General features: G+C 47.7%; 1 protein-coding gene across 1 annotated transcript; it reads right to left on the reverse strand.

The window, feature by feature from the left end:
* RNF215 (ring finger protein 215) lies at positions 1–10,452 on the reverse strand. The gene is made up of 10 exons (XM_081892473.1): positions 9,973–10,452; positions 8,226–8,354; positions 6,156–6,227; positions 5,946–6,031; positions 5,083–5,137; positions 4,750–4,854; positions 3,281–3,397; positions 3,054–3,191; positions 1,762–1,864; positions 1–636 (listed from the first exon to the last, which is right to left on the reverse strand). Exons 1-10 carry the CDS (start codon positions 10,321–10,323, stop codon positions 614–616), a joined length of 1,179 nt encoding a protein of 392 aa, XP_081748599.1. The 5' UTR covers positions 10,324–10,452; the 3' UTR covers positions 1–613.
* Between the last annotated feature and the right edge of the window lie 3,518 nt (positions 10,453–13,970).

Below are 13,970 nucleotides of genomic sequence, written 5' to 3' on the forward strand. Positions count from 1 at the left end.
TTTTGTGGCTTAGATTTTCCCCCTTCTTTTTATTAGTACAGGTGGCTCTTTACACACCCCAGCGGTGCCTCGGGTGCCATGACACTCTCCGGAGAGGGCTCTGCAGCCCCTCCATAACCCCCTGCAGTCTTGCCCAGCCCCTTCTCTCTAATAAGTTAGTATAAATAAAGCAAGCATTTCAAATTCCCCACCCTCCCCAACCCTAAGCAAGCGAAGCCTCCTCCCATCAGGAACAGTGCAAGCTGGGAAGGGGGGGGGGACTTGGAAGGTGGCAAAACAAGGTACAAGCAGAGTTTCAAAAAAACCTCAGCACACACACACACCCTCCTCCCCGGGTTCATACTGCACAGATGCTCCACCAATGGTGCAATTGATTTAGCCCAGCACAGAAAAGGCCAGAGAACACACACATTATTATTTTTACACACACACACACACACACACACACACACACACACACACACGCTTCCCATCTCAAAGGAGCCCCAAGTTCCAAGAGAGTCATTTCCTCCATGTCCCGAGCAGCTGCCACGGCGTCCAGACGCTCTGGGGAAAATTGCTCTCTCCCTTGAAATACAAGCAGATTGATCCGTAAAGGCGGGCAATCGTCGTGCTAACTGTCTTGACAGCAGTTTCCTAGGCAGGGAAGGAAATAAAAGAGAAGGGGGTATTTTACTAGAAAGGCAGAGATCCCCCAGGCCATGAGGCCTGTTGGTGAGACAGCGCTCCGGCCACTATTGCGAAGCTGTGGTCCTTGTGGTGTCGGGTGTTGTGACCACTGGGGTCATGCTGGCTGGGAGTACAGAGTCCCAGCATCTCAAGGGCTGCAAGTTCCCGAGCCTTGCTCTAAGGGCCACAGGGTTGGGGGAGGTAAGAGGGGGATGTGCAACATGGATCCCAGGAGGGGAAGTGGATGAATGGTTGGCATGGGCAGCGGAAAACAAAACAGAAGAAGAGTGCCTCTGAGAAAGAGCAAAACTCCCCGAATTGAGAATTCGCTTGCTTGCTTGCTGTTCTTTTTAAAAAGACCCAAGAGCAAAAGGCCTGAGCCTTCAGAGAGAAAGCTGTTTTAAAGAAAAGACAGACAGACCGACCAATACCAAGGCTCAGGGCATTTGCTTCCTCCACCCGAGAAAGGAGGCCACTTCCCCCTTTTAAGGGGCACGCACTTAAGAAATGAGGAAGTAACAGCAAACATCATTATGGCTTTCCATCCTCCTGTTCCGGCGGCTGAATGGGAAGATGAAATTCTGGGCTTGGTAGGTAGGGCAGAGTGGGGCTCCCACCTCGGCAACTAGATCACCAAAGCCAATTCTAGGTTGCTCTTCTAGCTGCAGTAATCTCTGGCCATTGTGAACTCACAGGAGAGCATGAAATGAAAATACAAATTGTGGGTTGGCATTTGGGGCTCAACCCAAGTTGTGATGCTGGGGTTGTAAAGCAATAATAAAGACCGCCTCTGAGGATATGCAGAGTGCCTATCCCTCGCCGCCAAGTATGTCAGCCTCCATGCAGCCAGGATTAGAGGATGCGGCTTCCAGACAAGACTCAAGACGGGGCAATTCTCTGCTGCCCGTCAACGCCAAGGTGGGGCACTGGAAAGGGAGAGGGCAGCCAGCTAGGTCTATATATGGTGCTTCAGCTCCCAAGTTTATTTAACCTTCCCGGCCCCACCGTGTCTGCAGAAGTGGCTGGTGAAAAGCAGAAGTGGGAAGATCTGGGCAGCAGGTGGTTCTGTGGTGGGTGGGAAAAGGGGCTTACCTAAAATATTGTGTTTGCAGAGGGGGCAGGTCTGCTGCAAGAGGAGCCACGGATCCACACAGTCCCGGTGAAACTCATGCAGGCATGGCAGCACCCGGAGACACTGTTGGGCAGATTGAGACGGTTTCAAGAGCTGCATGTCCCACTTTGAAGAGCTCAACCCATAGAGGCTGCGGGGCAGGGAAGAAGGAAAGAGTCTCACCCCCCCCCCAAAAAAAGCACTGGCTCCCACTTAGAAAAAGGGAAAGATCACCATATGGGGAAACTGCAATGTAATGCACATTAAGCAGGGCCCATTACCCGATTAAAGAAATCTTAAGTTAGTCAATTGTGTGGGCTTGTTGACTACTCTAAGGGAAGAGCTGTAACTTAGTAAGAGAGCACAAACTTTGAATGCAGAAGGTCTGGGTTCACTTCCCAGCAAACCCGATTGAAGTGGTCAGATAGCCTTTGACAACTTAATGCTCTCTGTCAAAGACGTGGACAAAATGGACCTATAGTCTGATCTGTTCCCTGTCTTATGTATCTTTCAAATTTGTTCATGGCTAGAGAGGAGTGGAAGTGCCTTTATCGGGCAGCACCCTTCTTTTGCTGTTACATTAAGCAGGCACTGAGTTCTAGCAAGCACCACTGCGGAAGGCTTGCGGCCTGAAGGTTTTATAAACGCATCCCTGAAAACTCAGGTATCTCGGGTACCTGATTGAGGACAGACCACTTCTTTCTTCACACAGCTCATAGCTGAACTATGGAACTCGTTCCTGCAAGAGGGAGCGATGGCCATCAAGCTGGATGGCCTTAAAAGAGGTTTAGACAATTTCATGGAGGATCCGTCTATCTAACTACTAGCCACAATGGCTATCTTCTGCTGTTGTGCTCAGGTCCTGCTTGCAGGCTTGCCACAGACATCTAGTTGACATATGTGAGAAAAGAATCTGGGATCAGACTGTTATTTGGCTTGATCCAGCAGGACCCTTCCAATGTTCTTGTGTTCATTTTTAGTGGCTAAAATAACCTTTTAATCTATTAATCTACGTGGCGGTGAAGTCTATGAAAGGTTGCAGCCGCAATATTAAGACACACAAGTTGGGAGGTGGTGATGTGTGAGAGTTTGCGCATGCAGGGCTGTGGCTGCGCATCCACCTCGTCTGTCTAGATACACCATAGGCTTCCAACTCCACTCATGGCTTCTAGATACAGACTTTAAAAACACAGAGGATGCAGAATCCCTCCCACAGAAACCCTGCTGCATCCTGCGAGGCACTGAGATGCGCCGGCCTTTCAGCAAGCGCTACCTGGTTCTTGTGGAACCGGTCCAAGCAGATGGCGCAGCTGTCGATCTCATGAGCCCAGCTCCGGGGCAGCTTCCCGGGGTGGTAGCGCCGAGTCTTCAGCGCCGAGAGTCTCTGCACAATGTGCTGCTTGAGATCAAGCTGCAGGAGGAAAGGCCAGGGTGAGCCTCAGCCTGAAACCCAGATGGTAGCTTTCTGCCAGGGGTGAGCAGGGCAGACAGCAAGCTCACCTCGGAGTCCTGGTCAAGCCGGCTGTGCCGAGACTGTCGCTGTGCCTGCATGATCACGCCTGTGCACAGGATCAAGGCAATGAGCAAGATGGCGTTCCACAGCTGTTGGAGATACTTCTGCAAGGAGGACACACACACACACACACACACACACTGCATAAGAAGTATGGCCCCATCACGTACTACGGTTCTAGGTCAGGAGAGAAAGGAAGTAGCTGACTGTTGTTTATTACAAGGGTTGGTGAACTGACCCCGGCACCAGGTCTACCAATGCAATTTATACAGCTCAAGATGTTTTCCATGGGCATCTGGTTGACAACAGTGAGGACAGGACGCTGGATTAAGTTGCACCACTGGCCTGATTCCAGGAGGATCTTCTTACATTCTTATAGCGATGTTGCAGAGGGGCGCATCATTTTCATTTTAAGGGGGGGCACCAGAACCACCACTAAATACGAGGGCATTTCTTAACAGCATAGCAAGAAAAACTCCACCTATTGATAGTTAAAAAGAATAGCCGTGCAATGCGCTTCCAGGTACTGGAATACTGTTCAGATACAGCAGTTCCCTGGAAGACAGCCAGGTGAGGTGCTGACAGGACTCCCAAGCTCTGTAAAATGGCTGCGATTTATGCAAACGCACGGCATGTTGAAATGCAGACAATACAGATTTGAAAGTTTCCCAGTCAACATACCCCAGAACTTGTCCCGCGAAGGGAGATCTTTAATCTAGAATTTTAGCCCTTCTGCTAAACTATAGCGTTCCTAGAGATCTTTTGAGGAGAGCCACAATACTGAAACAGGTTTCATATCAGAGTAACATCAGTGGTGTGCATCTGCAAAGCCTATGAGATGTTAAATGAGCTAGTATTATTTTAACTTGAATGGACAGTCTGTGTGTGCGCTGCCAACCACCTATAACAGCTTGCTCCTCCATTGATTGATTGATTGATTGATTTTAGCAAGATTTAATAGCATCTCATTTTTACAATTTTTGCTTTTAGCAAGGAAAAAACCCCGAAAATGCACTTGGTCCATGTTTGCAAAGCACCAGTTTAAAAAAGAGAGAGGAACGCATTCAACAGCTGATGCAAGAACAGATCTTATATGTTTCCTATATGAGTTGGGGTGGGAAGACACTAATGGAATACAAGATTTGCTCTCACTATCCTCTTGGAAACCATTTTTCCCAGGAGAGTCCGAACTGAATGCAAGTACTTTTTAAAGACACACCTACAGCCCTACCCCATCTCTGTGTCACAAAATGAAATTCCTGCACATCATTTTGTGCAGTACTTTTGCCATTGGCGTATAACAAATTAATCTTAATTATAGTAGACGACTGCTGCTCTCATTTCCTGGGCAGGGAGGCCCTTCACAGAGCAGTTGGCCCAATTTGGCTATGGCGCAGGGATCAATATGGTTTTAAGCAGAATGCCTGCTTCCTTCGATCCAGGAAGGGGTACCAACCTGAACTCTCGAGCTGTTCTCTCCTGTGCAGATGACTCCTTGCCACTCTCCATAGAGACCGCCCCGGGACAGGCCGCAGGTTGACCACAAAGTCAAGGTCACTCCCTTGTAAAGAAAAAACACACAGAGAAAGTTTTCAGGCTGAAGTCCAATCATGGAAGCAGACAAAGGGGAGGCACCCAACAGGCAAGAGGATAGATCGCAAATATTTAACCCATTGGATGACCAGCCCACCCATCTTGTTCCCCTGCTGAACAATGAGGGAATTGGGGGTTTAAATATATACTGTGCCAACTGGAAGATAAGCTCCCATTTCCCTTGAGGATTACATACCACGTTTTCCAGTAGCACCGCTTGGTATGTTATCTTTGCTGTTGCCCGAAGACCTCTGCAGGCAAAAATTAAGAAGAAAATTAAGAATTGTCAGATCAGGGGTCGCCAATGCAGCCCCTGCAGGCACCAGTTATGTCTGCCAGGACCTCAAAGGGTGCCCACAAAAGATCTCTGTACAAATACCCTGGAAAATCCTCAATGCGTAAGAGACACCAACCCCTTCCTTCTGTTCAGAACAGAGGAAAGGTGCAAAGAGCTTCTCTCTGTGAGAGAGCACAGTGGGGATTATGGGGTTGCCTTTCCCCAAAGATGCCTGCCTGGCTCCATCCCTAATCATTTTGCAATGCCAGGCCAAGACAGGTGCTTTCTAGGAAGCTGGTTTCTGCTTTCTCTGCTGCTGTGATTGGATGGGTGGGAGGAAGGATAATGGCACCTATTGATGTCATTTCCAGCTTATCTCTTAATTTAGCAACATTCTCCATTGCTTTTAAATTGCTCTCATCAGCTGCTCCGGATCCTTCAAGAAAGTACGTGGTACCTCGGGTTACATACGCTTCAGGTTACATACGCTTCAGGTTACACACTCCGCTAACCCAGAAATAGTGCTTCAGGTTAAGAAATTTGCTTCAGGATAAGAAAAGAAATTGGGCTCCAGCGGCGTGGCAGCAGTAAGAGGCCCCATTAGCTAAACTGGTGCTTCAGGTTAAGAACAGTTTCAGGTTAAGTATGGACCTCCAGAACGAATTAAGTACTTAACCTGAGGTACCACTGTAAAACAAACCAACGTTGACGTGCCTGCCCGAGCCAGCAATGGGAACCTCATGCAGGATCTCCTGCCCTCCCCAAAACCCAACCAGTCTCACCGTAGCAATGCTCCGAGGAGCTTGGTAACGTTTTCTGAAGTCTGGACAACAATCACAGGCTTGGAGAGGACCTGGGAGACATCCAGCTGCAGCAGGGAAGAGGAAAGTGAGAGGTTAAAGAGGTAGCTGGTAGGGCTGGTGGCTCCTTCAGGCCAACTGAGGTCCAGCCTCCAGCCAGAAGGACAAAGGAGAGGGAGGGGTGCTGCTCACCTCACGGATGGCGTTCTGATTCAGCGCGAGGATGAGCAAAGCCGAGGCCCCCAAGACAAGGGCACGCTTCATCTGCAGAGGGAGAAACCGCAGAGATACAGTAGGCTAGTTTTTATATACCGTACCGTCATATCTCGGGTTGAATGTGCTTCGGGTTGAGCACGTTTGAAGCAACCCAGAAGTAACAGAGCGCATTGCTTCTGGGTTTCGCCGCTTGCGCATGCGCAGACACTCAAAATGATGTCATGCGCATGCGCAGAAGCAGCGAAAACCAACACGTGCGTGCGCAGACATGCTGTTGCTAGTTAAGTTTGCTTCTAGATGCAAACAGGGCTCCGGAACAGATCCCTTTCATATCTAGAGGTACCATTGTATCGGCCTGAATATCAGCCACACTTTTTTCCCCCAAATTCTGTCCATGAAAAGTTAAAAGCGCGGCTTAAATTCGTAACCTTACAAAAACTGGCTTTTTTACGCTATCGCTGCTGAAACAGACACATGGTATAACGGAACGGGTGTGAGTGCCTGCGGAATTTTAAGGGAGTGGCTTGTATTCAGGTATTGTCTTTTTCTTTTCTTCCCCCCGCCCTTGAATTTTAACAGTGTGGCTTATATTCGGGTGCGGCTTATATTCAGGCTAATACGGTACTATACGCAACCCAGGCAAGCAAGAAGCATGAAGCTCTAGGGCAAATTCCAGCTTGGCAAAAGCACTTCTGGAGGGTGTGACATGGGGCCAGTGAGGGGTGTGGCTTTGTGAAGTCCTGAGGGCCAGTTGGAGAGACCCAGAGGGCTACATTTGGCCCCCCAGGCCTGAGGTTCCTCACCCGTGCCTTATACCGATAGTCTCTTGCCGCCTTTGCAATGCGCGAGAAAATGTATCTCAAAACACAAGAACGTTTAAAACTCCAGCAATCTGAGAAGCACTCAATTCTGGGGGACACATCAGAGGAATGTGTTACGTAATACCTCACTACTGACAGGGTCGCCATACAGAGGTATCTCAGGTTACATACGCTTCAGGTTACATACGCTTCAGGTTACAGACTCCGCTAACCCAGAAATAGTGCTTCAGGTTAAGAACTTTGCTTCAGGATGAGAACAGAAATTGTGCTCCAGCGACGCAGCGGCAGCAGGAGGCCCCATTAGCTAAAGTGGTGCTTCAGGTTAAGAACAGTTTCAGGTTAAGAATGGACCTCCGGAACGAATTAAGTACTTAACCCGAGGTACCACTGTAGTTAAATGTTCAATGCCGACCCTGTCTTGAGAAACAGCAACTTTCCCTCACTCAAATAAGAATGTAAGAAGAGCCTGTTGGATAAAACCAATGCCCATCTAGACCAGCATCCTATTCCCACAGTGGCCAACCAGATGCCTCTTCAAGAAGCCCGCAAGCAGGACCTGAGCACAAGAGAACTGTCCCCTCCTGTGGTTTCCAGAAAATGGTATTCCAACTGTAGCATGCCTATAATGCTTGGTAGCCACTGATAGCTTTCTCCTCCATGAATTTGTCGAACCCTCTTTACTATGCGCTACGTGAAAAAGCACTTGCTCTTTCACCTGTACTGAATTTTCCAAGATGGGACTACAACTCCCATCATCCCTAGCTAGCAGGATCTGTGGTCAGGGACGATGGGAATTGTAGTCCCAAAACAGCTGGAAGACCCAAGTTTGGGAAACCATGCTCTAAACCAGGCATGGTGAAACTTGGCCCTCCTCCAGCTGTTTTGGGACTACAATTCCCATCATCCCTGACCACAGGTCCTGCTAGCTAGGGATGATGGGAATTGTAGTCCCAAAAACAGCTGGAGAGCAAAGTTTGGCCATACCTGAACTAAACCAAGCTAAAATGGCATGCAGAAGGTCCCAGGTTCAATCCCCAGCATTTCTAAGTAGTGCTGGGAAAGTCTCCCTTGTTTGAAATCCAGGAGGGCTGCGGCCTGTCAGTGTGAACCATAATGAGCTGGATTGACGAATGGTCATCTGATTCCATCTAAGCAGCGTCCTAGGAACCTACCCCAAAAGAAGAAGGTTGGGTCACAGCAACAGAAGGGGAAATAGGAGACTCACCTTGTTGACCACAGCAGTGGTAAAGGACTCTTCCTTGCTGCCTCGTGGGAGATCCGCCTGCTCCTCGCCCACTGGAACGACGCCAATCCAACTGTCATCATCCTTCAGCTCGGGGTCGGTGTCCCCCACCTAGAGAAAGAGGTGAGCACTCAAAGTTAGGGTCTGTAGCCACCCGTGGTCATGACCAGCTTGCCGACACTCTCAAGAGGAAAGGGATATGACTGGCCACTCTCTCTGCAGCTTAGAGGGTCTTCACTTAATTGATGGGGAAGAAAGGGGAATCCCCAGAGAGGCAGCAGCTGTTTGGTTTTTGGTGGGAGGGATCAGGGGGTCCACAGTAGATATTGGAGGGTTATCGCTTAACTGAGGGGGGGGGGATAGAGGGCTCATCTGGGGCAGGAGAAACCCCTCTTACTGACGGGAGTCCAGACTCCAGCGGGCCTATCTGCAGGGAAGGGGATGCCATTTGACTGACAAGTTGCAGAGGACAACCTCCAAGGGGGTTCCAGCAGATATTGGCGGATCACCATCACCACTCACCTGAGCGAGTGGAAGGCAAAGAGGGGTCCACCCTGACCTTTGACACCTGAGATGGGAGCTTTACGGCCCACCCTATTCCTGTGGCTTGTTTTAGCTGTTTTCAATATTGGATTTTAAATTAGGGTAGCCTGCCCCGGGGGTCCTGATGCTGAAGGGCAAGTTGCTGTCATTATTCTTATATTACTATTATTACAACTCGGAAAAAAATTTGGGTTATTGATGATGAGTGTAATTTGGGGATAAGAATTTGTTGAATTTAATTGTTTATTTGGAAGATTTGGAATGCAAGAGGGGGTGGGGAGGGGAAGTCCTGGTTATTGGAAAAAGTTTATAAATTGGATTTAATTTGTTTTAATTTGGAAAACCTTAATAAATATTATCTTAAAAAAAAAATATTATTACTATTTACATGGAGCAGATTCCTACCTAATCATGGGGTCTGTTGGGGGGACGGGACAGTATTTGTTGCTGCTATTATCATTATTACTATTATTTAACAGGAGCCGGTTCCTACCTAGCCCTTTTGTTGGGGGTGGGGGAAGAGGCAGTTGTTTTTGTTCCTGTTGAGCAGGCTCCTACCCAGTCATTTTATTGGGGGGGGGAGAAAAGGGTATTTGCTGCTGCTGCTGCTGCTGCTGCTGCTGTTAACAGGGAGCCTATTTCTACCTAGTCCTTTTGTTGGGGGGTGGGAGAAGAGACAATGGTTGTTATTATTACTACTACTATTACTATTATTATTATTATTATTATTATTATTATTGCTACTAATGTCTGCAGGGTGCAGGTTGCTACCCAGCCATGGGAAAGCGAAAGAGAATGGTATTTGTTACTGTTATTGTTTTTATTACTGTATTATTATTTACAGAGAGCCTGTTTCTACCTAACCCTTTTGTTGTGGGGCGGTGGGGGGAAGAGAGAGACAGACAATGGTTATAATTATAATTATTTGCAGGGAGCAGCAGGTTCTTACCCAGCCATTTTACTGAGCGGGAGGGAAAGGGGATGGTATTTTGTTGCTGTTATTATTCTTATTCCTATTCTTTACAGGGAGTGGAGGGGTTGGCAAGAGCCCTGAGGATGAATCTTTAACGGGGAAGGGGGGATCCCCAAACAGATCTGGGGAGGGGAAGGGGGTTCATTGAGAAGGGCGACGGGGGGGGAGTGGGTCGCCCCACTGCGAGAGGGTCGTCGGGGGGCCGCCGCTCACCAGGACGAGGCTGCCCCGGATGGCTTCCTCCTCCGCCGCCTCCTCCTCGCCCTCTTCCCGAGGCCGCTTCTCCCCGCGCTCCGGCTCCGGCTCCAGGCCGGGCCTGCCCAGCAGCGCGCCCTGCAGAGTGTAGCTGCTGCCGCCGTCAGCGGGGCCGCTTCCCTCGGCCTGCGCCGGCTGCTCTTCGGGCGCCGGCGGAGAAGGAGGAGGCGGCAAGAGCAGCACCTCCACCTGCGCCTGCCCCGCCGCCGCCGCCACCAGGAGGCCGCCCAGGTGGCTCAGCAGGCACGAGAGCAGCACCGGCGCCCGGCCGGCCGAGCCCGAAGCCGCCGCCGCGGCCGCCGCCATCATCGCGTCGTCGAGCAGCAGGCCCGCCTCTTCTGCCCTTCTTCGCCCTGGAGCGGAGGAGGAGGAAGAGCAGGAGGAATCCGCCTCCCTCGCGGAAGCAACGGCCCGAGAAGGGCAGCCCAGGCCGGGCACGGCGAGCAAAGTTTCCCCGGGAGCCAGGCGGGTTGCAGAAACTTCCGGCAGCCAAAGGAAAGGTCTACTCGGGAGTAAGCCCGGTGTAGAGCTCAGCCGGGCTTGTGTTCTCAAGCAAAGAGGGCGCGCGGGACGGGCAGCCTGCAGGCAGCGCAAAACGGTGCGCAAGTTGGCTTTGAGTAGGATGGGTAGCCTGAAAATGGGGCAGATCTTGGCGGTGCCTTACTCGGAAGTAAGCCCCGTCGAGGTCGGTGGGGAAAGGATCATGCGCGCGACCTGGTCGCAGCAGCGGCAGCAACCCTTTTCCTAGGCGACTTGCTTGCTGTCAGATGAAGTGCTGGGAGCTGCCTAACTATAAAACAAGCACGCACAAAAAGAGATCACAGCTGAAAAGGCTGGCAGCATTCAGATCATTTCAGCAGTGTAAACAAGTTTTGATGGGTGCAATAATGGAAGACTGAATGGTATAGCTTTTGTAAAGTATGCAGGGATTTATATGATGTGTAAAATGAACCGTGGAAAGAGAAGGATGGAGATCTTAAGGATGTCAAATGAATATTTGAAATTGTAAAAAAAATAAAATTTAAAATAAGAGAGAGAGAGAGAGAGAGAGCTGAAAGGATGATAAAGAATATAAAGGAGGACTGGGGAATTTTTGCTGAATATTTTCAGAACCAGTATAAACAAGTGAATAACCTAACAGGTCTTGAGTAAATCCAGCAGAATAGAAGTTAATGGGGTATATGACCGATGAAGAAATTTGAATATTTCTTCAATATGAAGAATTTGGAATATTCCATTTAATAGAAAAATAAAAAGAACCAGGAAAAGGGTGGAAGGGAAGTCACCGGGTATTTAGTTGTATGTCGAGATTGATATGAAAGTTGTACAACTGGTGTGGGAGGAAGGGCGTGTGGGATGGGTTTGTTTGTTTGTTTTTCTGTCTCTGTATTAAAAATGCAAATAATAAATAAATAAATAGAAGGTTTGATATTTAAAAAAAACCAAACAGCATAATCCTGTTGTCTAATCAAAAGTAAGCCTCAACGAGACATATCCCTAAAGAAGTGGGGGTATATGGGGTTTTAACTGGCCCATTGCTTGATTTTGTGTTACCTGGCTCTGATTTTAATTGTGATTGTTGTTTTTTAATTTGTATTACTTTTATTTGTTTAGAAACAGATCTGGGACCTTTCATTAGGGTAAAAAACATTTTTTTAAAAATCTCATAGATTAAAAGCAATAAGGGGTTGCATCGTAGTTCAACAAACTGGATAGCGTGGAAACCCCATGGGCTACAGTCAAACTTTATTTTGAGTGAGTAGGACTCTCTAGGTTTATTTTTATTTGTGATGTATATTTCCCCAGCTTTGGGACAGATAGACACCAGCAGATGCTGATGATCTTTCAATATTTGGTTGTTCTCAAAATTTGCCTCAGAAGCTCAGTGATATATATTAAATGCCCCCCCTTTCTCCCATATATTTCCATTCCACCAAAAGCAATCAATCAATTGTTCCATTTGACACAATCTCCCTACTGTATTAATTCAACTGTATCGATATATCATCTAAAACACTCTGAATGAGAGAGTTGGAGAGAGTCTAGCTAGGTTGGACTACCCTGAATCAAGAAGGATAAATACCAGGGCTCACCAACATGGTGTCCATATGACCACATAGCCGTTCTCCTACTGAAACAAGGCTTCAGAGAAGCATGCTATTGTACCACTTCTTGGTTGCTGTGTGTGTGCTGTGCCCCCAACAGTTTCTTCAGTTTGCAAATGGGCCCATGGGCCCAAAAAGGTTGGTAACCACTAACATAGAAACATATAAGATTCTTAACAGGATGGGGCTCCCTGCTATGGATCTCTTATGGAATATATAACATTATATCCCAGCTCCATCACTGAGATCATCTGGAGAAGCATCATTGACCATTCCCATCAATGACACTGAGGTCCAGTGCCAGGGGCCTTCTGGCAGTTCCCTCACTGTGAGAAGTAAAGTTACAGGGAACCAGGTGGTGGCCTTCTTGGTGGTGGTGCCTGCCCTGTGGAACAACCATCAGATGTCAAAGGAATAAACAACTTTATGATGTTTAGAAGACATCTGAAGGCAGCCCTGTTTAAGGAAGTTTTTTAATGACTGATGTTTTAATGTATTTTTAATCAACTGTTGGAACCATCCAGAGTGGCTGGGGAAACCCAGCCATATGGACGGGGTATAAGTAATTATTATTATTATTATTATTATTATTATTATTATTATTCCCCAGATTAGTGAGGCCTATCTGACAACAGCAAGAACATCATTCAGTGTCATTGTCCCAGGCCTGTAGAATCTTCTGCCAATAGAGATTCAGAAGGTGTCTTCTGATTTGACTTTTAAACACCTGCTGCCATGCTTCTGCAAGCAATTAAGAATAAATATTTCTGCAGTAATTAGTTGGATTATGTTTCTAACTTTTTAATATGGTTTATTGTATGGCTTTTATGAAGCTATTGTTGCAAACCACTCTAGTATTTTTCAAAACGAATGACGGCATATAAATATTTTATCAATAAATAAAACAGTTGGGTTTGGTTAAAGGTATTATGTATTACGGGATGCAGGTGGTGCTGTGGTCTGAACCACAGAGCCTAGGGCTTGCCAATCAGAAGGTCGGCAGTTCGAATCGCCACGACTAGGGTGAGCTCCCGTTGCTCAGTCCCTGCTCCTGCCAACCTAGCAGTTCGAAAGCACGTCAAAGTGCAAGTAGATAAATAGGTACCGCTCCGGCGGGAAGGTAAACGGTGTTTCCGTGCACAGCTCTGGTTTGCCAGAAGTGGGTTAGTCATGCTGGCCACATGACCCGGAAGCTGTACACCGGCTCCCTCGGCCAATAAAACGAGATGAGCGCTGCAACCCCAGAGTCGTCCGCAACTGGACCTAATGGTCAGGGGTACCTTTACCCTTTATTATGTATTATGTACATGGATCTTAAGAAATTGCAGTGAATTTCAGAAGAAACTTCATAATGCACTGTCATGGCTTGGAGCTGAAAATTGTCCATCAAGCTGAATAATTGTTTTAGATTCAATTATCGTCACTTATTATTTATACTTGTTCATCATTTGCAAAATGCCTCAAAAGTGACTTACAGATTATTAAAACAGAAAACTTCTCAAACATTTTAAAACACAGAATAAAACATAAGAATATAAAAGTATCAATCCATTAACAAAAATAAAAAAGACTGACTCCACTAAAAGGTGGACCAGTCCACACTCACACAGAGTTATGATTAAATTAATATCCAGACTGCTGGGTAAACCGGCATGTTTTTGCTTGGTACCTAAAAATGGACAGTGTTGGTGCCCGGCGAGTTTTTCTGGGGAGAGGGTTCCAAGAATGTTTTCCCATGTCCTATTGGGGCCTTTTTGACAATTCCACCTTCCCATTCGATCTCAGGAAGGGATAAATGTGTCAGGTAGTAGATGGGTCATGTGAGGGATTTGTAGGGGATTGGAAGGGAAT

Source organism: Podarcis melisellensis (genome assembly GCF_964234715.1).
Source record: "Podarcis melisellensis genome assembly, chromosome: 16".
NCBI lineage: Eukaryota > Metazoa > Chordata > Lepidosauria > Squamata > Lacertidae > Podarcis > Podarcis melisellensis.